The 27,562-nt window shown below is 40.5% G+C and overlaps 1 protein-coding gene across 5 annotated transcripts in view; it reads right to left on the bottom strand.

Annotated features, from left to right (window-relative positions):
* The window catches only part of apoltp (apolipoprotein lipid transfer particle homolog), a 56,316-nt gene that overhangs the window by 13,873 nt on the left and 14,881 nt on the right, over positions 1 to 27,562 (bottom strand). For 4 of the 5 annotated variants that reach the window (XR_015088438.1, XM_086043540.1, XM_086043538.1 and 1 more), the window contains exons 26-60: positions 27,379 to 27,512; positions 26,914 to 27,072; positions 26,484 to 26,667; positions 26,182 to 26,393; positions 24,852 to 25,040; positions 24,640 to 24,782; positions 24,403 to 24,562; positions 24,221 to 24,304; positions 23,434 to 23,571; positions 23,154 to 23,270; positions 22,976 to 23,068; positions 22,385 to 22,605; positions 22,096 to 22,289; positions 21,788 to 22,024; positions 20,740 to 20,969; positions 20,468 to 20,632; positions 18,884 to 18,961; positions 15,244 to 15,615; positions 14,063 to 14,407; positions 13,608 to 13,943; positions 13,391 to 13,522; positions 11,030 to 11,182; positions 10,848 to 10,964; positions 10,597 to 10,770; positions 7,448 to 7,652; positions 6,098 to 6,252; positions 5,905 to 6,017; positions 4,194 to 4,275; positions 3,965 to 4,102; positions 3,540 to 3,702; positions 2,774 to 2,889; positions 2,537 to 2,683; positions 1,715 to 1,828; positions 1,522 to 1,638; positions 1,265 to 1,423 (exon numbers count right to left, since the gene is read on the bottom strand). Coding sequence is in view for 3 of the 5 variants with exons in the window: in XM_086043540.1 (XP_085899666.1) it covers positions 1,265 to 1,423; positions 1,522 to 1,638; positions 1,715 to 1,828; positions 2,537 to 2,683; positions 2,774 to 2,889; positions 3,540 to 3,702; positions 3,965 to 4,102; positions 4,194 to 4,275; positions 5,905 to 6,017; positions 6,098 to 6,252; positions 7,448 to 7,652; positions 10,597 to 10,770; positions 10,848 to 10,964; positions 11,030 to 11,182; positions 13,391 to 13,522; positions 13,608 to 13,943; positions 14,063 to 14,407; positions 15,244 to 15,615; positions 18,884 to 18,961; positions 20,468 to 20,632; positions 20,740 to 20,969; positions 21,788 to 22,024; positions 22,096 to 22,289; positions 22,385 to 22,605; positions 22,976 to 23,068; positions 23,154 to 23,270; positions 23,434 to 23,571; positions 24,221 to 24,304; positions 24,403 to 24,562; positions 24,640 to 24,782; positions 24,852 to 25,040; positions 26,182 to 26,393; positions 26,484 to 26,667; positions 26,914 to 27,072; positions 27,379 to 27,512 (5,876 nt within the window). In the remaining 2 variants the exon portion in view is untranslated. The remainder of the gene's footprint in view (positions 1 to 1,264; positions 1,424 to 1,521; positions 1,639 to 1,714; positions 1,829 to 2,536; positions 2,684 to 2,773; positions 2,890 to 3,539; positions 3,703 to 3,964; positions 4,103 to 4,193; positions 4,276 to 5,904; positions 6,018 to 6,097; positions 6,253 to 7,447; positions 7,653 to 10,596; positions 10,771 to 10,847; positions 10,965 to 11,029; positions 11,183 to 13,390; positions 13,523 to 13,607; positions 13,944 to 14,062; positions 14,408 to 15,243; positions 15,616 to 18,883; positions 18,962 to 20,467; positions 20,633 to 20,739; positions 20,970 to 21,787; positions 22,025 to 22,095; positions 22,290 to 22,384; positions 22,606 to 22,975; positions 23,069 to 23,153; positions 23,271 to 23,433; positions 23,572 to 24,220; positions 24,305 to 24,402; positions 24,563 to 24,639; positions 24,783 to 24,851; positions 25,041 to 26,181; positions 26,394 to 26,483; positions 26,668 to 26,913; positions 27,073 to 27,378; positions 27,513 to 27,562) is intronic. The other variant, XR_015088439.1, reaches the window with a different exon arrangement.

The following is a 27,562-nucleotide window of genomic DNA, read 5'->3' as shown; positions in this document are numbered from 1 at the left end:
TTATTTCACATTTTGTTGTTTTTATTTTTGCAGAAGGATGTGTTCGCTTTTATTCTTTCAGTTACACTGTACAGTTACACTGTACATTATTTTGTTAAATCAGCAATGTTGAAATTAATTGACTGGCATGTCATTCCTGAGATGAAACAAGCTCACACATGAGAAACACGCTAACTTTGTGTCCTCTCTTTATCGAGCCACAGAGGTTACGCAGTGCTCCTCAGCCTGTGCAACCCTTGCTGCCGCTCCAGATTACCCCTAAGTCTGGTGCCGGTAACATTAGCGTATCTGAAGCACGTCGTAAGTCAAATTTTGGTTCGTAACACATAGCAAAAAAACAAAACTCAAGTGTTAGCGTATCTGAAGCACGTCGTGAGCCAAATTTTGGTTTGCAAAACAAAGCAAAAAAAAAAAAAAAAAAAAACTCAAGTGTTAGCGTGTCTGAAGCACGTCGCTAGTCAAATTTTGGTTTGCAACACAAAGCAAAAAAAAAAAAAAAAAAAATCAACCAGGCAACAGCTTATAACTCAAAAAACCCTGTAATAGAATTCTACACTATTAAAGACCTGTGGCAGCTGATGAAGTTTTGATTTATTGACAAGCCGATTGATTGACGAGCCAGCTCGGGCTGCTGGAATGTAGCGCCCCACCCTGGTCCTATCTATTGCATTGAAGAGTAGCTAATGCGCATGTAAAACTAAAGCAAGTCAAAATAAAGATTTGTGCGCCCCCAACTGGAAATATGCCACGAAACCAGACAACAGAGATGAACAAAACAACTTTACTAGTCATTAACTATACGCCAATGCTCGTGCTCATAGAAAAAAAGATGAACATATGTTTTTAAATATTTATATTTTCAGTTTCATTTTTACTATTGAATTTTTGTCTTAATCAAGATGATTCAGTTGAGTGGTGCTACAAACTAAAACCACAATAACAAACATTGTTAAATCATACGATTCAAAGGATGACAACATCAAGGTGGACCAAATAAAGTGACTGGCACGCATGTGATATAACAGACAGAAAAATAAAAAAATTATCATGTATTGTGAGAATTTCAATTCATTAAACTATGGTCATAATATTGACAGTACTTGTGGTTTTGGTGTTAATAATATCATTATTATTTTCATCTGCTCGATTGTCGGTACAGTTTAATTTTCTCTGCAAACTTGACTGTTCCAACATGAAACTCAACGACACATCTCATTTACTGTATAATATGAGTTTATTATCTGACAGAGAATGGTGTACTTACGGGCTGTGAGGGGCAGAGGGCCAGCAAAACTGTGTACTCAAAGCGATCTCTGAGGTTGGTTTGGATTTTTGTTAGGACGGAATGTGAGGGACATGGCGCAGGAGACACTTTGTCCAGGCCGATGTTCACATGGAGGCTGTGCATTCCTCGTGCACCTTTCTGAAGAAGCACACAACATAATTAGATATGCAAGAAGAAAAAGAAATTACAATCTTAAATCATTCAGTCAAGTGCAAGCTTTTGCAAACTGTGTCTACCTGATACTTCACGCCTTGTTTTACACTCCTGTTGTCCCATCTTAACTCAGCATTTTGTGAGAACAGGTTTCCTTCCCGGCTGACTGAGACACAACCTTTGACAGGAGACGCCACCATCTACTCACACACAATATGAGGTATTGGGATCAGAATAAAGACAGACCCTTGATTGAGACCATTTTTGCTTCCCCACCGTTTGAGTTGACAATTGAGCACATGCCTGACCCCTGCTGGAGTTCAGCTGCCATCGTTTGTTTAGGCTGAATGAGATGTTGACCGGCATTCCACTGACCCAGGACAGCTGGGTCTGAGTCGAGAAAAAATATAGAAATAAGGATACATTCATTTTTTCAATGTGGAAAATGGTGGTCGCACCGGACTGGTTTTATGGCCCACTCGAACCCCACCAATTTTAGAGAGGTCTTTTATTATGGGCAGCCAATTGTGCAATAATCATACTTTCTAATCCGCAGCTTGGTATTCAACACCTGTGAACTGGATGCATTATCTTGGCAAAGGAGAAGAGTTTGCTTACACAGCTTTAGACAGATTTGTGAACAATACTTGATAGTAGGTTTGGCGTACAAAGTTTTCGATCTTTGAGTCAGGTCATGAAAAATCGCGAGCAAAGACCAAAGCATTATGTTTATATTTTTGTTCAGTATCTGTGTTCTCTTCAGCAGCGATTCCTAACCATTACTCCCGGGCACATTAGTGTGTCGATAAAGACATCAGGTGATATTGTTTGTGAGTTAATTTATTTGAAAATTATTTATTTAAGACAAAAAATTGATAATTGTTCATCTAGCTATGGTATTGATGTATTTTGACAGGCAGTCAGTAAATAATTTCAGACCAATTAATCAAAATTAATCGACACTGGGGAATCACAGGTCAACAACACTTTTGTCTTCCTATTGGTTTTTGTCACAATTGAAGATGGTGGTTCTAGACAGTATTTTACACAAGTTCATGTCTAAAAATGTATGATATGAACATGAACATGTATCAACACCTGCTGGAAGCTGCGCTGCCCTTTCTCAGAGCTATGTGAGAGTGTGTGAAGTGAAAGCTGGCTAAGTAATGAGGTAAAGGGCTGGTTCAGCTCCAACTTGGTCTCATTCATCTCCTTGGATCGACTCCACACGCTTAGAGCTCTGACCTTGAAATGGACAAATCACAAATGGGACTAAAAATCATTCCTCATTAACATAGCTGACAGTCATCACTTTCATTGTGTGTGAACGCCAACCTGCTCCAGTCGACCATGTCTCATCCAGCCTAAGGAAACGCTGTCCAGACAACCTTGGAAGGAGCGCACTAGTGCTATCTCCAAACTGGTCAAACGGGGCCGGCACTTGATCTGAACTATGGTCAATCACAGGACTGCATCGTCAAAAACTGTACACTTAAAGGTGAAAGAACATGATTTATCTTTTAAAACACTGATATCTGAAATGTAACGAAAGGCAGAGAAAAAGGGGAACTAACACCTTCTGGAGTGTCTGTGCAGAGGTAGTATACATATACTGTATCTGTTGCAGTAAACTGCCATAATAATGGTAATTCTTTACAGAGGATAAAGAATATATACTTGTGAGTATTGTTATCTGTCTAGATGGGTTGTTTCAAATCCATAGCATGTATGTGTTTTTTTTGTATGTTTAGTTCGACAATAAACTTCTACTGGGAGTGGCAATAAACAGCCTGAAGACTCTTTTTTTGCAGAACTGCTCTGCACTATCTGTCAAATTGCTGCATGTTGCAAAGTCATTTCAGTTCACTGCCACTAAACACTGCTTGTATCTCGACTGCTTCCAAGTCAGAGCATAAAAAAAAAATGGACTAATGACGGCTTGTATCTTCAAAAAATGTTTAAATTGGGGTACCTCAAGGCACCACTGTAACTGAAAACACTGTATATTCACTGGCTGAGTACCCTGAAACTGTATCTTATATTCATTACATGAAAAAAAGCGTATTTGTTAGTTTCTAAGGAATTTTTGCATAATGCTTACCTTTTAGGGTCCGATTGCCGCTCTCCAGTGATGGAGGTGCCGTGTAAAGCCCCGCCAAACTGAACTCCTGCTTTCCCCACAAGGCTCCGTGTTGCAGCAGATAACTCCAGTTCCTGGCTTCATACACTGTCTTCACTGAAACAGTCCTTGGTAGCAGCGTCAACTATAGAACACAGACAGCGTTATATTAATTAATTAACTTGAATTTGAAGACGAGAGATGGGTGGCACTCTTGTAAATGCGATATCATATTGGAATGGGAGTACAGTACTGTACTGCCATCTCTGCACGCCACTCTTTGTAAGCACGTTTTGCGTACATTCCTCTGCCAAGCGGCAGTATCCGAACCATCACTGAAAACCACCAGGTGAGGCCACACCCTGGCACAGCTGGCAAAATGTCTGTGTCCAAAAGCCCAACATTACCCGAGGAAACGAGTGTTTGAGCTCCAGAGATTGTCTGTATCCACCGTCAATCACCGCCAACTCCGCAAAGCTCCACAGCCGCCTTTTGCCGGATAACACCTCCACCAAACCTTCCACACCGGACTGGGACTGGTTCAACTGGACAGAAGGAAGGACGGATCTTTTGTTTAGAGATGCCGAGTCGGCCTTGGTCATGGTCATTACTCAGCATTTCTAACATACAACCGACCTGTGAGTGGAAATTGAGTTGTGATGGCAAGTAGATCTGCATCTTGGGAATACTCTGGACCACCTTCACTAGCAGGCCCTTGCTGGACAAAACAATATTTTTTCATCGTTTGTAGTGCCACGATACATGATCCAATTGGTCCAAAAATGATTATTTGCTCCAAATAATATATTATTTGTTCATACATGCCAGTGACACAGTGACAGGCAGAACAATTAAATTCTCTTCCATTAGATGGCAGAAGGGAAAATAGACCTGTGTATCCACCTTCTACCATTCATAAAACAGAAAAATAGCTTTTTGTCTAACCAAGCAGGCCTATAGAAAGCCAATCCAACATTTAATCAATATCCTTCATATCTACAGCAGCTTGAGGTCCATGTACTACAAGTACCCTCTTTGTTCTCACTGGTAAGATAATTTAGCACACTACTAGAACGACTATGGCACATCAGTCGAACAACTGCGCTCACCAGCCATGAATTTCACTGCTTTGTCGTCACATATAAGACAACAGAAGAATGACTAGGACACACTAGTAGAACAACTGTGTCTTACTACTAACATGTGTCGCACTACTAGTGCTACTTTTGACATAGTAGTACAACTTTAAGATGGACATCAAGAATATTGAAGATATTGTAAATGCTCAAATGACATTACATACTGCATAGCCGTTTGAGCATATATTCGATAATCTTGACATCCGGTTTAATCCACGAGTACACCCATTGTCTTGCCTATTATGACACTTTGGCACACTAGTTGGACAATTACATGTTACTAGTGAGGCAAAACTGTGCACTGGTTGACAACTGCGTGCTACTAGTACTTCTAGAGACACAAAGTTCTTCTGGTTAACATCTAGCACTTCACTAATAGTACTAGTAACACAAGTGTCAACTAGTGAACAGTTTTGCGGGACTAGTAACCTGCCGTTGTGCTACCATACCTGTCAACTGATACGTTTTCCAAGTAATTTATACGTTTTTTTATCATTTCAAATTGTGTACGCCGTATAATAATTTTTGTACGGGGGGAAAAAAAAAAAACTCGTCTTGCCCATTTCGGCTCTAATCCGGAGCTTCCTTTAGCGATTCCGACCGCAAACGTCGGTCGACTTTCACAAGCATAGCGTCGTCGTCCCCCCTCCCCCCGTTGAGCGATAGACACCTTGTAAGATTATATATAGATACTGTGTAAGATTATATACAGAAATATACAGGCAAATTACAACTTTTGTAAGATTCAGCACAGCCCGGGGTTGACAGGTATGTGCTACTAGTATGCCAAAGTTGTCCTGTTTGTGTGCAAAAATGTTATGCAGTAGTGGAAGGTAGTAGAGAAATAAAATGTGACTAGCAGGACAATATCATTCTACTGGGGCATCCTAGTAGTTTTACTAGTGCGATGAATTGTCTTACAATTGAGTACAAAAAACGGACCAGTACATGAACATAAGATGGATATCAAGGATATCGATTAAATGCTTACACGGCTTTCCATACAGGCTCATATTTCACACTCAGTCTAATTGTGAGTAAACTGAAACGAGATGATAATTTCTATTTCATGCCATTTTTTTTTTAATGGAACATACTGTCCTGTATGTTCTTTGGCTCAAAACTCTGATCTATTACATGTGAGAATAGTTGGGCGATTAACCTAAGGTAGCAGTCAATTTTCATTATTGTATTATTTCCATGCCTACCTGGTGGGCAGATGGTGCCCTTGGATGATGATTGCAAGTGAGGATGTGAGCTCAGGGTTCACTGCCACGGAGGACTTCAGCTGTGACCCAGAGAGTCTTCCCCATGCCTCAACCTAAACGAACAAACACAGAGATGGTTGGCAGTCTACAAACAGTACTGTCGTTGATGCCTTCTGTTCTGTGTAATGTTTACTTGCAAGGCAGGACTGGGGGCTCCGGCTCGAATGTGCTTGAGAGTAACTCTGCCCTCTTTGGACACTCCCTGTAGCCCTAAGCCTGCAACATCTGCAACCAAGCGAACTTGCCAATCTTGATTATGAGCGTGCAGTGAGATGTACTTTACAGGACCTGCAGAGAACATGTCATGTGATAAAATGTGTGAAACAATATTCAATAGAGATTTATTATACAGTAAATGAATAACACTCATAATTCGAGAGGTGCAAATGACCCAGTTTTTCAAGATATGAGCCATCATTCGGATGATTTTTTTTCACCTTGACTTGCGAGCAAAATTTTGAGATACATGCACAGTACTGTATGGTGGCAGTGAACTCACTTCACAACAAGCTGCAGCTTGGCATTTAGTGAACAATCGTATAAAAAAAGTTTATCACTACTCCCAGTTGAAATTTATTGTCAAACTGATAAAATAAAGACAATTACCACGTTGTGTATTTAAAATAACAACATTGGTTGAGCTTTTACTAACAAGTAGTAAAATGCTACAAACAATCCAAAACATCATTGATGGGCTATCAAATCGCATCAGTGTTGGAGTGTTACAACAAGCAATGGATATTAGAACACAAACAGTGGACCAACATGTAGGCAGATATCACATATTCTTTATCCTGTGTGAAGAACGGCTAATATTACTGCAGCTTACTGAGGAGTTGTGACCATAAGCCACAACAAGGCATTCTGTTTAATATTGCATCTGTGGAATATGAGTTAAGTAGGAAAATCTAGCCATCTCAAGGGGTGGCCATTTTGTTACTTCTGTTGACTGAAGATGACATCACAGTTGCTCAGGGCTCAGATAACGTCCAATTATGGCTCAGATTCAGAAAACAGGTGAGCTGTGATTGGTCGTTACCTGAGCCCTGAGCAACTGTGATGTCATTTTCAGTCGACAGAAGTGACAAAATGGCCACCCCTTGAGATGCATTAACTCTTATTCCACAAACACACTATTTATCAGAATCCCTTGTTTCAACTAGTGGGCCTGCATAGAACATATTCTTGAAAAAAATATGTTTGGGTTGACTTCTACTTTAATGAAGATGATTTGAGACACTAGTGTTTTGATCACGAATCTCAGCGTACCACTGTAGTGTATTTCTGTTTGAACTGCGTTGGATTTCCGTTCCTTGGACCATGTTTTAAGAAAATTTCATTTGAAACATATTCATGATGACAGTGACATATTAAACACATATTACAATACACTTTATGAAGAAAAAGCACTTAAATCAATACATAATGCTTTCTTCCTCTTCCGCGCGGTAAAGTTCAATTTCAGCTGTTAAAACAATCTGACCTTTAAAGTGCGCGGTCACAGCAGTGTTGAGACTGAAGCGTTTCCATGTTTGATTTGAAGGCGAGGGAGAGTAGCAGAGAAGTACAGCCAGACGTCCATCAATCGAGCTCACATTCACACCTGAGTCCAACAGCTTATGCCCGTCTACAGTAAGTTGGGTGCTGAACTGAAGCTGGGATGACATCCCATGAGTGGAACATAAGCCCTTTGAGACAAATACATGAAAACATTTATAAATTCCTGCATAAAGTGTACTGGCCCTATAGAAAATAAGACATGTTTATGTCAACTTTATGAGGAACAGTTCATTTATACTAAATAAAACATTTATTTAAGTACCACACAATCACATTTTAAACCATGCAGTGAGGTCCAATCCAGTATTTGAGTCAATGATTATTTCTGCCTTTACACATTTTTAATAATGATGGTCAATTTCATCATAATGAGTAGCGTCTGGAATATCTTGGTTTCTATATTTGGATACACACACTGAGGACTCTATCGGCATATAAATTGACGCATCTTCACTTTTGTGTCGGGGCAAGACTACTGTAGTTTACCATGTTTGAGAATATGGCAGACCGCACTACGCCAAGCTGGGCATTCCGGCAGACCGAGGGCGTTTTTTCTTTTACACGCACCAGGAATCAATTGATTGAACAAATCATTATTAACGCAAAAATATAATGCAAAAAGCCATAGGCATTAGGCACACTAACAAAAATAAGTATAGATATGGCAGTAATGATAATACCTCAAACAACTGCTACCTTAATACAGATGCAGCAGCAACACATAGGAAAAGAACATGCGACACTCATACAGGAATGCATATATTCTCTGTACTATGTAGGAACAATGACTATTATTGGACCTTACAGAAATTGAGGATATTCTCTGCCCCTCCTTCTTTCTCTTAGTTACAATGCATCTACAGTACATCCAGTATTGCTCCGTGCTGCCAATACTGTTGCGACATGATACTGCACTGAAGGCACACAACTCTAAATTCAGACTTGGATCCTGTATAGTATAGATAAAAACCCATAAAAACATTGTTTAAAAATCCATGAAATAAGTTCAAAGGATGAACCATGATATTCACTATATCTAATGGCAGGCTGATGATTATGTTATTAAATTGTAAGTGGAGAAAAAATAAACTCCAAGTTCACTTTGACCTGTACAGAAAATGTCTTTGTAATTTTAACAAAGAGTTTGTGAAAGCTAGACATCAACACTTCTGAAATCATTAGTCAGAATCTAAACAATGCACACACTCGATTTTCTGCGGTCGACAAACTCACAAATCCCCTAAATCAAATATAAATCCTTTCAAAAGGATAAATGCAATACATTTGCCTGTTTCTTCAGTGAAAATGTACAATCCATCAGGTCAAACATCATCTCAAACCAGCAAAATTCCAAAATGATGCACCACTTAAAATCACCCAGGAATAATTTGATTACCATAACAGGGTCTGATACAGTGGATCAAAAATCTATAACCGATTTGGTTCACCAGCTGAAACCATCAACTATAGCTGCCATGACCCATTACCGTCGGACTTTTTCAAAACTATTGTGAAATCTGTTCTAACTGAATTACAGCGAATAATCAACTGCTCACTTTCAAGTTTCCTAAACCCCTGAAAGTAGCTGCCATCAAGCCCCTTTTAAAAAAGAGAACGCTGGATGACTCCTTGTTAGTAAATTATAGACCCATCTCAAACCTTCCCTTCTTATCAAAGATTGTTGAAAAAGTGGTTTTCAATCAACTCTGCAAATTCGTGAACTCAAACGGACCTTTTGATAAATTCCAATCAGGAGTCCGACCTCATCACACAGAAACAGCTCTTATTAAAGTACTAAATTACATAAGTTTGAACACTGAGCAGGGAAGGTGTCAGTGCTAGTCTTATTGAATCTCAGTGCAGCATTTAACACAATTGATCATAACATACGGTGGAACAGGTTGGAAACTTGGGTGGGAATAATTGGAACAGTCCTAAAATGGTTTAGGTCTTACTTAGAGGACAGGAGTTACTTTGTGACCATTGGAAGTTTTGAATCACGTCGGATGGCCATGACATGTGGGGTTCCTCAAGGGTCAGTCCTTGGGCCCCTTCTGTTCAATCTGTATATTTTACCTTTGGGTCAAATGCTTCAGAACACCAATGTTGGCTATCACAGTTATGCAGATGACACACAGCTGCTGTATATACTGTATATCAATGTCCCCAAATGACACCAGTTCAATCGATGTATTGTGTCACTCTCTAGAACAAATTAACAACTGGATGAACCAAATTTTCTTTCAGCTAAACCAAAACAAAACAGAGGCAATTGTTTTTGACAATAAAGAAAAGAGGATTGCTGTTAGAAAACACCTGGGTGCACTGTCTTTGGAAACCAAAGAGACCAAGTCAGAAATCTTGGGGTGCTGATAGATCAGACCTGATTTTCAGCAATCATATCAAATCAATGACTAAAACAGCCCTTTACCAGCTGAAAAACAATTCCAGATTGAAGGGTTGCATTCTCCAAGCAGACCCGGAGTAATTTATCCATGCTGTCATCTCCAGTAGACTTTATAATTGTAACGGTCTTCTTACTGGTCTCCCTCAAAGGAGCATCGAACAGCTGCAGCTCATTCAGAACACTGCATTTAGCTGTTATGCTGCACACAAATGAAATAAGATGCCAATAGAAGTGAAGTCAGACCCGAGTGTAAATGCTTTTAAATCCAGGCTAAAAACGTTGCTTTTTCCTCATACCTTTGATAAAGGTTCTCTAAACAATTTTAAATCATTTGTTTTTCTTTTATATATTTTAGAAACTCACTTTTATTTCTCTTTTCGTTTGAAATGCTTTTAAAGTTTTCTGCTAATGTTTTTAAATGTCGTAATTTTGTTAGCTACTTCTGTTTTCTCTACTTTGCTTTTGAATATTGTTAACTGTTATGTTTGTAAATGATTGTAGCTGTTGTCTTTGCTTGTGTGAAGCACATTGATTGCCTCATGTGTGAAATGTGCCATATAAATAAAACTGCCTTGCCTTGCCTTCACAACAACACAAAAATGTTTATGGCATGGCTGTTTTAAATGCATGCCACTGATATGCTTCAAATACTGGTAGTACTGTACCTCGATATTTTGCGGTATTCCTCTTTGCTGTAGCCACGGGAAACTGTGCCACCCGATTGCTCTTATCTCTTTGGTCATAGGAAAACATTTAACATTTAGTCTCAGTCCTGCTTGCTGATGTCCAAATCCGACCTTCACGGTTAGGGACTTCCTTTCAGAGGACCCAAACTCCACCTGCACAATCAACTCACAATTGAACATCTAAAATGTTTGCTCTTTGGTTGTCAGAGTTGGTGATTGGCCGAACCTACCTGGATACTACTGTTGCCAGGGACTCCCATTGAATTCAGGTAGCTCAGTGTATGTCTGAAATGACTCTTTACAATAACTGTTTGAAATACTTTCTCCATGGTCATCTCTTGATTTAACTGCAATCCGGATAGGGCAATTTGAGTTTGAAATAGTATAGCCAAACATCCGACAATCTTCTTACCTTTTGGTTCTGTGCTCTGCAGTGTATCCTGTAATAATATGACTGATTGCCATGATTCCCAGAACTTAGTGACATTTCAGTGTTAGTAGTGAGACCAAGCTTCTTTAACAGGGGCATAGAGTGGTTGAAATTAAGTGATACCTCATTTTGTGCCTGAAACAGAAAAACAGGACATTACAAAAATCACTGAGGATAGGATTACTCCATGTGCGTGTTTATTGTGTGGATACTGAAGAGGTATGCACCAAAAATAAAAATTATCGTTCCCTTTACTTCTCTCATATCTCAAACGATTTAGACCATTCAAATTAGGATCCGACCGATTAATCGGCAAAACGGCCGATACTTGTAGATTGCTTTTACATTTATGTACTCTAACCATTTACAGCTGTTGTACGCATGTAATATGGGTCTCATTATTTATTACACATAAATCTATACCATAAACTTGTATCCTTTAACATTCATTCATTATCCATACCGCTTCTCCTCACAAGGGTCGCGGGGCGCGCTGGAGCCTATCCCAGCTGTCTTTGGGCAGTAGGCGGGGGACACCCTGAATTGGTTGCCAGCCAATCGCAGGGCACACAGAGACAGACATTCGCACTCACAATCACACCTAGGGGCAATTTAGACAGTCCAATCAACTTACCATGCATGTTTTTGGAATGTGGGAGGAAACCGGAGTACCCGGAGGAAACCCACGCAGGCACGGGGAGAACATGCAAACTCCACACAGGGAGGCCGGAGCCGGGATCGAACCCACGACCTCTGAACTGTGAGGCGGACGTGCTAACCAGTCGACCACCGTGCCGCCATCCTTTAACATATATAATCAAATTTCTTGATGAGGGCATTCTATGGACCAGCTATTCAAAACCAAGCTAATCCCAATTTTTACAAGCAATGCTTAGGTGAGCAATTGTGCAAGGAATTGACCTAGATGTCATTATGTTACATACAAGCTAAAGTCACAGTGTGTTTAGAAAAATAATAAAATCAAAACATAGTGCAACATAAATTAAACAAAATTGTGTTAACTATGACACACATTGGGTGGTCGACTGGTTAGCACGTCCACTTCACAGTTCAGAGGCCGTGGGTTCGATCCCGGCTCCGGCCTCCCTGTGTGGAGTTTGCATGTTCTCCCCATGCCTGCGTGGGTTTTCTCCGGGTTCTCCGGGTTTCCTCCCACATTCCAAAAACATGCTTGGTAGGTTGATTGGACACTCTAAATTATCGATACCGCTTATCCTCACAAGGGTCGCGGGGCGTGCTGGAGCCTATCCCAGCTGTCTTCGGGCAGTAGGCGGGGGACACCCTGAATTGGTTGCCAGCCAATCGCAGGGCACACAGAGACAAACAAACATCCACAATCACAATCACACCTAGGGGCAATTCAGAGAGTCCAATCAACTTACCATGCATGTTTTTGGAATGTGGGAGGAAACCGGAGTACCCGAAGAAAACCCACACAGGCACAGGGAGAACATGCAAACTCCACACAGGGAGGCCGGACCCGGGATAAATGATTCAAACCATTCCATCGTCAAACTGTTCAGCTAATTCAGGACATACAACCATGGAAACAATTAAGGGATCACCCTTGTTTCTTCAGTTTCCTGTTCATTTTAAATGCCTAGTGTATATATGTATATCGTCTAGTATGTACATTTGTTTGAAGCAATTTATCAATGACAGCAAGAACAGCTCATGAGAGCTGAATTTAATAGCTGATGGAGATGTTTCCAAAGTTTCCTTGAAAATTACCCAAATCACTTCACAAGTTCCCGCATAGCTATGGCATCGTACTGGCCAACAATGTACCTTTAGGTATTCAACATTTCCTGTTGTGTCAGTTCACCACTTGAAACACTTTTATTGGCAACAGACATTAAAATGAACAAGAAATTGAAGAAAACTGTGGCGATTTCTTAATTTTTTTTCCATGGCTGTACTGTTAACATAAACTATTATTACATTCCCCAAATTCCCATATTTTGACAACAAAATTGTGAAAATTAAGAGATATTTTTCATATTTGCTTCTTTCACCCACAATTCTTGACTGACTCAAACCATTCAAACTTCATGCATTTATGTACAGATACATGCAGAGTTATTAATAACATTCACCAGACTGTCACATTTTCACAACTGAATTCCCAAATTAGGGCATATTTAATATATTTACCTCCCCCTTCTGTGGACATTTCTTGCCAGATTCAAACCATTACAACTTTAAGTCTCACATTCTACATTTCCAAAATCCCACAACATTTCCAGTTCACCATCAGAACTTCCACATTCACATGGAATTATTACAGAAATTGCATGCTCTAGTTATTTATGATTTTCAAACCTTGGCTTTCTTAAGAGCAACTAATGCATGTAAATCAGCATTGTCAACTGTCATGGAGACTTGAGATTCAGCATAAGTTGGCGTGACAATCAAGGACCCAGAGGCCTGCATCATGTCTGGACTACCCCACTCCTAGAAAGCACAAATATGAAGCAAAAATTTGACAAATTCAACCAAACAAGAAACAAGCGTGTAAATAGTATTGTCCACACACTACCTGAATTAAACTGCAGTTGTTGTGATACACAAGTGACCCCTGCAGGCCAGAATGTGACATCACATATCCTCTGGCTCTCACAGCGCATTCATCAAATAGAACGAGGGCCTCGGTGGCATATTGTTGTTTGCCAAGTTTGCCTGTCACCATCACTTTGCTGTGTTCGGTGAAATCTCCCAGAGCAGGAAGAGTGTGTCCGAGCTCACCCTCCACACTAAATTCTGGCCATACCTGTGCAACCAGCTGGAGGAAACTCCTTTTGCCGCCCAAATTTGCGTCCACCATACCTGACCATTTACCCTCATTCTCGCGCCACACTGATCCATTCAACTGAGCCTGAGAAGAAATAACAGAAGCCACTGAAAATATTTTTAACAAGGAGAGATGGAATCTATGAAGCCGAAGACATGAGACAAGTTAGTAAACGTTTTTATTACTTCTCCCCAAAACCATACTTGCAAGGTTGGGCAATCCGACTGCAGAGTCCAGAAATGCTGCACCCTGTCTTGGTCCTCAATAAAACTTATCCAACAGTCTCCAGCTTTTAGGAAGAGAGCCCCGGTCCGCTCAGTGCCTCCTGGAGCAGTGGCCTCAACGATGACCATTTGAGGAACACCTCGGCTCCTCAAACCTGAGAAAGTGTGCGTAAGGGTTGCAGAGAGATGTGGGGAGCTGCAGGACTTCCGTAGCTCAAAAGTGAGCTCCTGGCTGTCTGCCCTCAGAGAAGAGCTGATCATACGCTTGCATGGAACACCTGACAAAGACCCCTGAAGAAGCAGAATCACTGGAATGATTGTTCCCTGTGGAAGAATAAACACAATGAGTGGTTTGCTTCTGTTGCATAGCTGTCATACTTGTTCATGTAGACGAGCGGGTTCTCAAACCTTTTCAGCCCAAGGACCCCTTACAAGACAGACATTTTTCAAACGACCCCCTCATATTCCTAATTCTCATCAACCCATTAAGGCCGGGAACGCATAACTGCGTTTCTACCACTAAAGCCAGGAGCGATGTTGCGTCTTTCTACCTTGACAGCCGGGAAAGCGAATACAGTACGTGATTTTCTTTTTTTTTAACCAATTCTCTGTCTCTTATCCAATGAAATGCAACAGAATATACACGACGGTGTCGTGAGCCCTGTAGGATATCCCGGAATTTTTCCGAGCAGTAATAAGCTCTGAAATAAATGACGGTAGTGTCATACCTGTAGACACCGCGCTTGTGGACTTGTGGAACCAGTCAATCATGATATATGGTTTATGGTATCTTTGTAGACAATGACGAAATTGACGGCTTTGTAACAGAATAGATTATGGCAATCAACACGTAAAAACAGTGCTTCTCTTGCACTGGCACTTTATTTTTACATTTTTGATTGAAACAGTAAATAATAATAAACACAGGCCTGTGTGAAAGCCATATGTCTAAGCTCTCAAATTCTGCTACAGGTGCTGAGTGTAGGCTGTTGAATTTCCGGGAAAACTTCAGGTTTTAGAGGGTGATTATAAAGTCGCCCTTAGGTTTTAGGGAGATGTTCCACCAGGGGCTCCAGGCCATATTGGGTTAAAGCTAATTTGTAGCCCTAAATTGTATACTGTGAATGAAAAGCTTTACAATGCTGTATACCGTTTCTTACCTTTAAGACAGGGCAGTAGTTGGCCACATTTACACTGTAAGAAAATCCATTGCTCTCTGCTTCTGAAGATTTGATCTTCTCCAAAAGGCCGCTGAAGTGACAGTTTCCAAGCTCCAGACCAACCTTTACAACAGGCAGGTGTGTAGCTGAGACACTGATGACCAGTGCTCCATTAGAAGGGACCCCCAGTGCTTGTATTGTCTCTATAGAGTGCTGGACTGATGCATTGAAACTAAGACTAGGCTGAGAGGCAAGCGACAACGTAATGCTGCCTTTCTGTTTATTTTGAGCCAGTAGATCAATGCTGACATTTGGAGAAGAACCAGAACAGTTGATGGAGATGTTCATTGATGTCTGTGAGGGTAAGAGCGTCTACACCACAAAAAGAAGAAGAAGAAAGTTAGTAACGGGATAAATTTGAATTATTCACTTTGTAACATGACGATTATCATTAACAAAATTACACCAAGATAATGTTAACATGCATTGAGAAGATGGTCATTAAAGTCCCTGTAAAGTGAAAATAAATATATCTTCAAAAAACACTTAAAGCACATCTGCACAGGATCTGGCCCGCCACATCATTTTATGTGGCCTGCAAAAACAAATCAAGCATGTCAACTTCCGTGATGCTTGCTAAAATATTAAACAAAATTTGAAATTGTCATATGTAATAAATATTAAGTTGAGATGTTGCAAGCATTTTCTTGTTACGTTATTACAGTAGCTTGAACAATAGTTTGACACTCCTGGCTTAAAGCCTCTGGTGTCTGGAATGTATCCCACCGGGCTTCTCCACTGCGCGACAACGCGGTGCTCAAAAGCGACCCCACCAGAGCAAAGCCCCTGCCCACATGCTGGCCGTCATGTCAGACTTTTTTTTTTTCTTCCCCCTCGTTCGTCCGCTTTTCTCTCTGATGTGCGACAACCAGGCACTCTAAAGTGGCTATGCCAACTGACTATCCAAAGAGAGGGTGCATTTTCCAAGTGTAGGGATAGGTAGCTAGCTAGCTAGCTAGCTGATATGAACAAAGGTACTTAAGTGCTCAAGTGCCTCTGTACGATCGATTCATGCCAGGACCGAGGTGCATCACTGCACTTCAACCACCACCAAAAATCAGGAAATGTTAATTAGTGAAAAAGAGATTAACTCTTTATCTCCACAAGTGAGTAGCCAATAATATAGATCTCAGTCTTTGCACATGTTTTCATCACTTATCTTCACACATCATATTATTTGAAACAAATCTTTGAATTCACTTAACAGGAACTTTAATGAAATGACAGTCAGATAATACAACTATAAATTGTGTTCCATCTTCACTTGATGGAGGGAGAAAGTCGGAGACTGACTGAAGCCACCAACGCTACTCATTCACAGACTAAAAAACAACATTGAGTCTTTACACTCACCTCCAAAAGCAATGAAACAGTAAGACTTTACTTCTCTTTTTTTTTTTTTTTTACTTTAGACTGAAAAAATTTGGGTTTGTCATTCAGACAAATAAAGAAGTTACTCAGTCTTGGATTATGTAGTTAAAACACATGTTAATGACTCGAGCTTTCACACCCTGCCATGTTTTGGGTCATTACCTTATCTCATTGATGAGATCTCACAATCAATTTAGTTGAATCTTTCTTTAAACTGACTGACGAAATGCTTCAGGAGACTTCTTAGTTGATTTTCCCGCTGCTGCCTTCATACGTTATCAATCATATCAATGACAATCCTCTGAGAAGAAGCCATGCAAGCCCATAAGCCATGACACTACCTCACCTGAGTTTCCCAGTTGAGTTAGGGATCATGAGCAGAGGTTTTTTTCTTTCCATCACTTAGAGGTGCATCTTTCATCTCTGTTTCATCAATCCATTACTCAGACTCTAAATTCCTCCCTATTCTTCTCGCTTATACTGTGAGTGTTTCACATCTTCTGCAGGAGTGTAGCATCTGCACTTTTGTTCATGTACACGACCCTCTGGAGATAGCTGCTAATGTTACTAACACTTTTTTTAGGGTCTAACTTTACAGTTCTCTCTGTTTATTTTTTCTTCCAGGCTTTTGAGTGTATTGACTATGGCCAATGTTTGTCAATCGTTCTGATTCATTTTCTATTTTCTCTCGACCTAAAACGACCTAAAACGACCTAAAACGACCTAAAAAAAACAACCTAAAACGACCTTTTACGCCCATAGATCGATCCCTCAAATGAGTACATCCTGTAGGTAGTCTTCACAGGTAAAAATCAGAAATTAAGCATAGACATTCAAGGCTTTTTGAAATATCAATCTAATGCAACAAAACACCCATCAAGAGATACAATACTTTTGTTTATAAGGGAAAACAAGTGGGTTCAAAGAAAAGGTGCAATCTTCTACCAGATCCAGACGTAAATAGCTGGAAATAATAAACATAAATGTTGACCTCTTGTTTCATATTCATGTTGTCCCATCAAACCCAAATGTTTCCAGTCTCACTGTTGCTATACTTTTGGAGAGGAGTATATTGTACATCACTTGTACTCATATGGAAAGCACTGAGTCATCTCCAGTCTGAAAATGTCTCTTCTGCTTTCCTTAAACGAGGAAACAAGATCTCTGACATGCATCTTGTTTCCTGTCTAACCTTCAGAAAGACACATTGCTGATGAACAAAAACATTCCAGTGGCGCCTCCTGTCCTCTCCTCTCCTTTGTTGATTCAGCAGACGCATGGAACATTCATCACTTTCCAGCTGAAATTGGGCTTGACCAGCTGTGGACAGCACACCCACACTGAGTGCCCTTGGTAGTCCTCGAGACACGTTTTGGTGAAGCGCCATCCTGAGTGAGGGCAAGGACTCAAAGGTGATGTCTGATTGAGCAGATTGGGTTTGGACAGAGAGTTGAGCACTACCAGTGAAAAAGGTGTCATTGAGCTGACCAGAACCTTGAATGTCCAGTGTGTTTGGGAGGAAGGAAAGGAGGGAGGCCCATTGATGCTGGAAAGTCCAGCTCAGTTCAGGCTTCCATTCCTTGAGGAGTAGAGAGAAGATGCAATTGATGGAGTCTTGTTGGTTTTGGAAGTGAAGAGCAGCTTTCAGTCCATCTTTCACAGCTTGTCCATGTGCTGTTAAAGACGTCTTCTGCAGTACATCCCCGCTGAGTCTTCTAATCTTCTCCAACACTAACCTTCCCTTTCCTTTGCATCGCAAAGACACCAGGAGACTGGAGCTGACTGAATCCCAGGATGTACTGACATCTGCCCAGATGTGACACCAGCTTTCCAATCTCATGCGACCAGTCATCTCAGCCTTGTGTATAACGTTTTGACCCCCATACTCAAGCTGTGAATGCCAGCCATACAGCCCACCCTTCTCGATTCTCAGTCCCAAATTCAAGTCAGTTATCCACAGTCCAACCACCATCCCAGCACCCAAGGCCCACCTGTGAGGCCCAGGTCGAAGGAGCAGTCTGAGGCCAGAATTTGTTGGCACCCCGTAATAACTCAGTAGTATCACAGAAGAATGGGTAAGGTTAGCTTTGAACTCCATCTGACCATTAGGACTCAAACAGCCTTTAGCTTCTGCTCTGAGGCTCAGCTGTGAGAGTGACAGAGCATAGCAGATCCTGTTATTGGGTCTATGAGAGCGAAATGCTCGTACCTCCACTGGGTGACCTGCCATGTCTCCATAGCACTGCGCAGAGAGATGGTCTGCAGCCGTGTCCCCTGTGCAGTTCATCTGTGAAAACAAACCCCCCTGTTGTCAGACTTGTTGTTCAAAGCAGAAACTAGAAAAGAAAATAACATTGTAGGGTAGCACATTACGGATGTGAACCACGAGAACTATAAAACACAGGTGTCAAACTCAGGGCTCATGAAAACTTGCCAACATTTTTACGAAATATCTCGGTACAAAAATGATGAGGGCCGAATGCAAGACAGTAATTGAATATGATGTGGAGGTTCTAAGGGAACATTCAATATTAAGTACGTAAGACACAGGAAGTAGGACCGCCTAGCATTCAAGCCATACATCAGGCCTTTTTTGAAATTCAAATCTCCTAACTTTCATACCACCTGTCCTGAACCTTTGTCATCGAGTCAAGGAGAAGTGAAAAGGTACTCCTTTCGAACATAGGATAAGACAGCACTGTTAAAAATGATTTGACTCCACTTGTCCTAGCTGACGCAATCACACGGATGGCGAGTATTGATGACATAAGTCTCGGTGTGAAATGACTATTTACTGAAGATGGACTGTAAGAAGCGCTGCTTCGATGCACGCGCTTGTCATATTTATTTAAATCAACTTGTAACCAACAGTCGCTATTTGAGGCAAAACTTACGATGACTTGGACAATCGCTGGCCCTAGTAGTCTTTCTCAAATGTGAAGTTGGCATTATATTTTCTTACAGTGTAAGATATGTTATGATGTACAAAAACAACAATTTAAAGCGGAAGTCAACCCAAATACATTTTTTTCGAGAATATGTTCCCAGCAGGCCCACTAGTTGAAACACGGCATTCTGATTAATTTTGCGTTTGTGGAATATAAGTTAATCACGGCTCAGATTCAGAAAACAGGTCAGCCGCGATTGGTCGTTGTGAGCAGTTGTGATGTCATTTTCAGTTGACAGAAGACAAAATGGCCGCCCCCGGAGATGGCTAAAAACGAGTGGATTAACACTTATTCCACAAACGCAATATTTATCAGAATGCCCTGTTTCAACTAGTGGGCCTGCTGGGAACATATTCTTGAAAAAAATATGTTTGGGTTGACTTATACTTTAAGTTATTGTATTGTAGTATAACAGTAACTTACTATGTGTCGCTTCTTCTCCATAGATGTTTTCTTTTTCCTTTGTTTCTGTGCTCTCAAACGTCTTCACATAGAGTTGTAAAGGTTGGTCAGGAGTAATTTATGATAAAGATGGTGGAAGTGGAAGTCAACCCAAACATTTTCTTTGCAATAGTATGTTCTATGCGCTTCCACTAGTCTAAACATAGCATTCTGATTGATATTGTGCATTGTAAAATGACATCACAATTGCTCAAGGCTCAGGTAACGACCAATTTCTTTCTGGAGCTGAGTCATGATTTGTCGTTACCTGAGCCTGTGGACCAAGATGAAAACAAGGAAATCTTATTTGTTGTCTATTCTTAGTATTTTTGAGGGGTTGTTTCAGGGTGCAAAACAAGACATGCTTGAAAAAGGCAAAAGCGTGCAAAAACAAATAAACTGACCTGCACCGTGGCAGGTATGATCCCCTGCAGCAGCTTTGTCTGTTGCCAGAGAGAAAATATGAATACAGCTGTGTTGTTTTTTGTTGCAACAACTAAAAAGGCGTCAATCATTTTATTCTCTTCCGTTTGAAATACCAATCCGGCGTCCAACCCAATGGTATCTATCTGTTAAAAGAAAAGAAAAAAAAACAATGAGACTGGCACCATTAAATGAAAATCCATATGTGTGACTGAAATTCGTAATGAACAAGAAAGAAAGTGGTTTTGGACACCTCACAATGCGCTGTGGCTTGCACGGAGCTTGGTATGCCTCTTCTCTGGAGTGCTTTGACTCTGTGCTGCAATGTTGAGAGGATTTCCCAACGTGGGACAAGGTGGTTTGTCCTGCCACTTTTCAACTCACCTTTTAAGTGCTCAGGTCCAGCCTGCAGTACTATACAGGCTGACAATCCTCTTTCATCCTGGTCCCAAGTCACCTGGACACTACAATTCGTAGGTAGACCTAATAGAGTCACACGTACAGCAGGAAAGGCTTCTTTTAATTTGCCAGTTTACACTTCACATTGTTATAACAAATGGAAAATTCAGAAAAACAGAATACAATCGTGCCTTGAGATACGAGTGACGCGACTTGTAAGTTTTTCGAGATACAAGCTGCCGTTCAACCGATTGTTGGCTTTGACATCCGAGCAAAAATATGATATACAAGCGCTGTATGATGGCAGTGTACTGAACTCAACTCCCTTTTCAACAAGCAGCCGTTTAGCAGAAGTCACCAAAACGGAGGTTCAATCTGTTTATTGCCACTCCCTATGTAAGTTTACTTTCAAAAACCACACTGTTAAAACAACCACACAGTTTTGCCTTGGCAAAGTTTGTTTATCTTAAGGCTAACAAACAATATGAAATGCCTTAGGCAGGCTAATAGCATTAGTCGGGATGTTCAGGAAAACTCACATTGAAATAGAAATCCAAGGGCGGCAGCAGAAGATCACAGATAGTCATAGCGAAATATTTTCATATTGTGTTTTATGATGTCATTGCTGCACGTCTGATGCAATTTTTATTGTAAAAATAACATGACAGAAGTATTTGTTAGTTTCTTGGCTGGAATGGATGAATGACATTTGTAGACATTTCAATGGGAAAATTTGATCTAAGATACAAATATATTGAGTTGCGAGTGTGGCCACAAAACAAATTAAACTCATACTGTATCTCAAGGCACAGCTGTATGGATAATAAGTGGGTGTAAAACCGCAGGAAAGGAATCTTAAGTAAATCTGATTGTATTAAGTAATAGTGTTAGTTACTGATTACCTGTGGCATTGAGTAATTGGGATGCATGAGACAGCTGGATGTGGACCTCACCCACTCCTTTTTTCTCCAATCGCCTACTCACATTCACACAGAAATTCTCAGCCCCCGACAGAACACACATCCAGCTACAGGTAGGAGACACTTTCTTTTCAAACATGTCAAGAAATGTTTCCTTTTCCTCCTGATGCCTCAGATCCATGCTGTAAAAAGTCTCCTCCACTATCACTCTTACTTGCCCTAGAATCAATTTAAGAATTTACATTAATCAAGAATCAAGAATTCACAGAAAAAAATACGAATCATTTCACCTTCAGTAATGCTGTCAGAGAGTCCCAACATGCCATCTAATTCCAGGATGTGTGGCAGAATAGCGAGGTAAGTCATGGAATGCCTCACTTTCCCTGACACTGCAAGCTGAAGACCACTGCCGTTCCTTCGAGAACCTTTCACTTGAGCCAACAGAATGTTGTGTCCCTCTGTATAGGAACCATGTAGAGACACACTAGAAGGCCAGAAGTGAAGAAGAATGCAGCAAAGCTATTCAGACATCAAGACTTTATGAAAACAAGTGGGAAACAGATGGCAATGCATACATACCTGTGTCGGGACATGTTGGCAGCCATTTTTACATGCAAGTCAGTGACTTCAGGCAGCAAACTATGTGATAAATTGAGCCTCAGTAGCACATGTTTGTCTTCTTGCAGGAGTAAGTGAGAGATCTGCATGTCCAGTATCAGCTTGTCTTTCCCATCAGCCTTAACAAGAATGGAGCTTCTTCCGCTGCCAGCTGATGTGAATATGTCAGCAGTGGCTTTTGCCTTCATGTGAAAATACAACATCAGGATGTTATGCACTCACTTTTATCTTATAGCCTTATTCTAAAATTCATTTATGGCGATTTCTTAGTTTTGTATTCATAATAAACGTGCAAACGTTTGTTATTATAGTTTGTTGTGTGTGGATTTGGATGGAAGAAACAAATTCATTCTATTTTATAATTAGAGTGCAACATAACGAAATGCATTTGATTGTCACTGTCACGGACATATTCATTATTATGATTTTTTCAAAGGGATTTTCCACATAGCTGTTCCAATTGCATTAGTTGGATTTGTTTTCCAAATATCACATTTCCTATTTCATGTTCTGCCAACAAATATATTATAAAATAGCATGAAATCAACCCACCTCCAGAGATTTGGGAATTTTAGATTTGAAAGGATGTCGGAGAGATGAATAAAGAAGAATTCTGTCTGAACTTCCATTGAGCTGCACGGAAAGCTAAAGGGAACATGTGGTTTCAGAAAAGCAAGCATTTGAAATCTGCCATTTTCACTCCAATGAAGCGCCTCAACTATTTACTCACGTCACATTCCTGTCGCTCAATTTTTAGTCTCCCACGCACTACATAATCAAATTCTGTGTTGTTTTGGGGGCTCCAGCATACATCTCCCTCCACCAAGGCAAAGGAGGGGATTTGCAGCTGTAAAAGCAAAAATGTTTAACTTGTCAGAAGGTTCATCAAGTGTAAAGGACACACAAACACCATCAGCTAACATTGTATTTTGTGTAATTTAGGAACACATTATTTCATCTGCTGCTGTTGTTTCTTAAAAATTGTCAGAGAGTGGCAGAGGCTAGTTTACCTGGAGCCGATGGGTGATGTTGGCTCGAACTTTTATCACTTGCTGATATGTGTGCAATGAATCCAAAAGAAGTTGGCCAAAGAAACTCAGCTTCTCTTGGCTGCCGACCCGCAGCCTTCCTTGAATGCTATTCTGCGTCTAGAAGGAAAATGCCGGCACGTTTGAGTCACTTTACATACGAAAGTGAATAGCATTGTTTTTACCATTGTCTTGAATTTATTATTTTAACATGACATGTCACCTATCTAAAATGCTGAATAAAATTTGAAACAATTTAATAGTTATATTTTAAATGTGTAAATGTTTTTACTGTTGAGTGTATAATTTATTATAGTGAAATATTGATTAGGAGATTCACAGAAGCAATAAATATGATGTGAGAATCCCACGTTATAAAGTATTAATAATAATGACAATGTGTACACTAACGCTGTATCAACTACCGCAATACTGTATCAATTTTCAAACTACTAATTTATTCTATGTTAGCTTTTCAGTTGTTTTAAAAGTTGATAATACAAATAATAATAATAATAATAATAATAATTATAATAATAATAAGTAGTCATAGTAGTAGTTTTAATAAAGTTATAATGAAGGTGAATTTTTCCAGATTTTGTGGGGCCACGGTGTGCTTAGCATTTGCATATATTGCCTTATGGGTGACCCACTTCTGCTTATTTAGAGTGTCATAGATTTTGCAACAACTGGAGGTGTCAATGATGTAAAAAGTCTAAGAAAAATGGAGGATACTTATCGAATATCACTTGCTATCTTACTATCTTACTTGGTTGCTGGACGTGATAACACAGATCTCACAGTCTGATGGAAATGTTTCTGTGTTGAAAGGATGGATCAGTGCAGAGCAGACCTAAATATTGGGAAATGCATGAGACAAGACACTGTCAGAATACAGTAATCAACAACTCACACAGTCCTCTTGTAACTTCACATCTTGATTCCACTCACAAAAGGGCTTGGTAGCTTGTAGCCAATGGTCAGAGTGTGAATGATCTCTTTAATGCCATAAAAACCAGCTCTTGATTCCAGGATATAAAGGCCTTTCAGGAGGTCCACGGTGAAAGTCTCCCTAAGGAGAAGTTTCTGAGGGAATGACTTGAAAGGCTGTCTGTGCGAGATAGATTTCTTAACATCAAAATCACAACAACAAAAAGTTACAAGTGTAAAGGACAATAGTGAACAGACCTAAGATGGAGCAATGCTCTTTTTTGGTACATCTTCTTCTCCTTCTTCAGTTCCTCCAACGTCCCTTCAAACTCAAACTCAGTGGGGCGACTCTTGGGCTCCAACAAGCTCACCTTCAAAAGCGCTTGCCTCTTTTTCAAAAGCTTGAACGGGATAGTTGATAAAACAGTAAATGCTTTGTTCGAACTAAGACAAGCGCATGCATTTTCCACCTTGTCAATGGTGTTCAGGGCAGCTGCGAAGGTGATGTTTTGTTTGCCGTAGCTTGAAGACATCTGCAGGCTGAGGCCAGATTTCAGGCTCTCCAGAGAGATGTCGCCTCTCAGGGGAGCAGTCCACAGAGAGCTTAGAGAACAGGAGGCTTTCATATTCTTCTTTCCCTTGAATCCCAGTCCTCCAACCTGGCGAGGGATGGACACCACACAGTACATAAAGTTGCACGACCAGAGAGGAGGTTGTGCATTTATTTAGATTGAATTCTGAATGCGTCATGTGCTAGTTTGAGAAGGAGCAGCATTCTACGAGGACGGTCCAAAAAATTCCAGGACTGATGTCACTACAGGCTCCACATTTGTAGATGTATGTATTGCCATTGTAAAAACTGGCTCATCTTCATTTTCATGCCGGTGCAAACCTTGTTTAGCGTGTTTGGTAATTTGACAGACACGGCTGACTTGCTTTCTGAAGCTGAGCCGTGATTGGTCGTTACCTGGGCCCTGAGCAGTTGTGATGTCATTTTCAGTCGACAGAAATGACAAAATGGCCGCCATTTTAGATGGCTCAAAATAGGTGGATTTTGCTGCATAACTCATATTCCAAAAACACAATATTTATCAGAATGCCATGTTTCAACTAGTGGGCCTGCTGGGAAAATATTGTTGAAAAAAATATGTTTGGGTTGATTTCTCCTTTAAGTGCAGGCCAGACGATCAAGCAGCACGCGTACAAAGACATCCTGCAACATTTGCTGCATAGAACTCGTGGCACCAGGATGATGTAGACGCTAGCAATCTCATGAGACTGACAATTCCTGGCCAAGAAGAACATCAACGGGCTGGAGCAACCTTCCTGCAGCCAACCTGGCTTCGTATGATTTTTTTTTTTTTTTATTACTCCCTCCCAAGACCAAGTGAGTCATCAGGGGGATCAGTTTTGAAGACAGTGATGACAACAAGATAGCCTTGGTAACAGAGCTGCCAAGGATCCTGGAAGAAACCTTTGAGGAGTGCACTAAAGTGTGGCAGAGAAGGCTTGGAAAATGAGTTAGACTCTGTGTGATTACTCCCAAGGGGAAAACTTTGAGATTGTAGTTTGGTGACACACCTCATATACAAGTTAACTTGAATTATCTTTTGGGTTCACCCTGGACATGATCACCACTCAGTTATGTCACATACAGTAGATAAATACTCACATTCACACCAAGGGCAACTTCTTGCGTCCAGGGACTTCTTACAGATAAGAAATGTTGCCAATAATCATAATCCTTTATACAAATCACTGAACCTGACATACAATTAACAATGTGAAGTTACACATTACTTGCAAGAATGTGACAGCTGGAGTGTGAAGCTTGAGATGGGCCTCCTTCTCACGGCCTCTATCTCTGTAGGAAGCCTCCAGGATGAGATTCCGGATGGTCACCCATTTGTTGGCTGTCAGTTCAGAGTTGAGCTGTAGCGTGTGGTGATGGTGCTGACTCAGCTTGTGGGTAGTATAAATGTACAGCCACGGAGTGTCCATATTAAATGTTCCTGAAGGTGTCAATTTTTTTATCTGTCACTTCACATTGACACAAACAACATTCAGAGAGTTTGAGATGATTCGATCGAAGTGAAGTTCACCTTCCCATTTCTTGTGTGGGGTGTCATTTGGAGGACCTTTCCAGTGTAAACCAGCCACAAGTGGCGTCAAGTTGTTGTAGTTGATTTTAAGATGAGTACTGCTCTCAGACCCAAGATGTCGAAGGTAAGAGTGCAATAGCTGGGTGCGGTAGTTTAAATCTTTTTCAGGGACCTGTAAATTGAACTGAAAAGATTTGGGGAATATTTTAGTCTTTCATGCAAATTTGTGGATGCTCATCAGAATCGGAATCATCTGACCTAATCACAAATGTACAAAGTGCAGAGAGTCATTAAACAAAAGAAAGTTTACAGTCATGCCGTAATACTGATTCACAACAGCTAATGCTGAGTCATTGTGTTAAAAATAAACAGAATCGAAACTGAATTTTAAACCAGATAGTGTCAAACTATACCGGTAGGTCAGGGTTACCTCTAATGTGTAGCTGGTGTGGTTTTCTGTTGACTGATTTTTAAAGGACTGGCTCAGAAGAAGCGTACGTTTGTTGTTTATCTCGTCCCAGTGTTTACCGTAGCTCATATCGACAGATGATTTCACATGGCTGGGGCTTTCTTCGTGCCTGAAGTGGATCTGTCAAGAACACAAATGTGGAGGTTATCTGAGGCCTTCTCTTGGCCTCAACACTATCAGAAGCACTGACATACATTTACAACCTAATTTCTAATATTTACTGTATGAAATTATATTAATTTATTCCCAATATGTTATTCAATTCATTTTATAGCATTTTGTTGGCTGCACTGCTTCAAGAATGAGTGTGTCAGATTATTTTGTCCAATCAGATTTCAGCCTCTATGTGTTGCCATGCCAATCTAATCTACCCAGGCCCGTTTTATTAACTTTTCTATGTTTTTGTCATGTTATCAAAACAGTTACTTTGTGGTTGATAGGAGGCGTGTTGGAGCAGTAGAACTCGTGATCAGCTCTCATTGCGTACGAGAAGTTAGCATGCCTCTCGGTCTTGACACTCTGGGATGTGTGGCACTCTTGATGTAGGTGCCGGGCATCACCTGCAGAGGGGTCAAAGGACATGGCAATCTGTAATAATAATATTGATATA

This window comes from Filicampus tigris, chromosome 10 (genome assembly GCF_054856515.1).
Source record: "Filicampus tigris isolate MCC_2025a chromosome 10, RoL_Ftig_1.0, whole genome shotgun sequence".
Taxonomy (NCBI): domain Eukaryota; kingdom Metazoa; phylum Chordata; class Actinopteri; order Syngnathiformes; family Syngnathidae; genus Filicampus; species Filicampus tigris.
The sequence above is the reverse complement of the archived record's forward strand: the minus strand, read 5'-3'. Positions and strand labels throughout refer to the sequence as shown.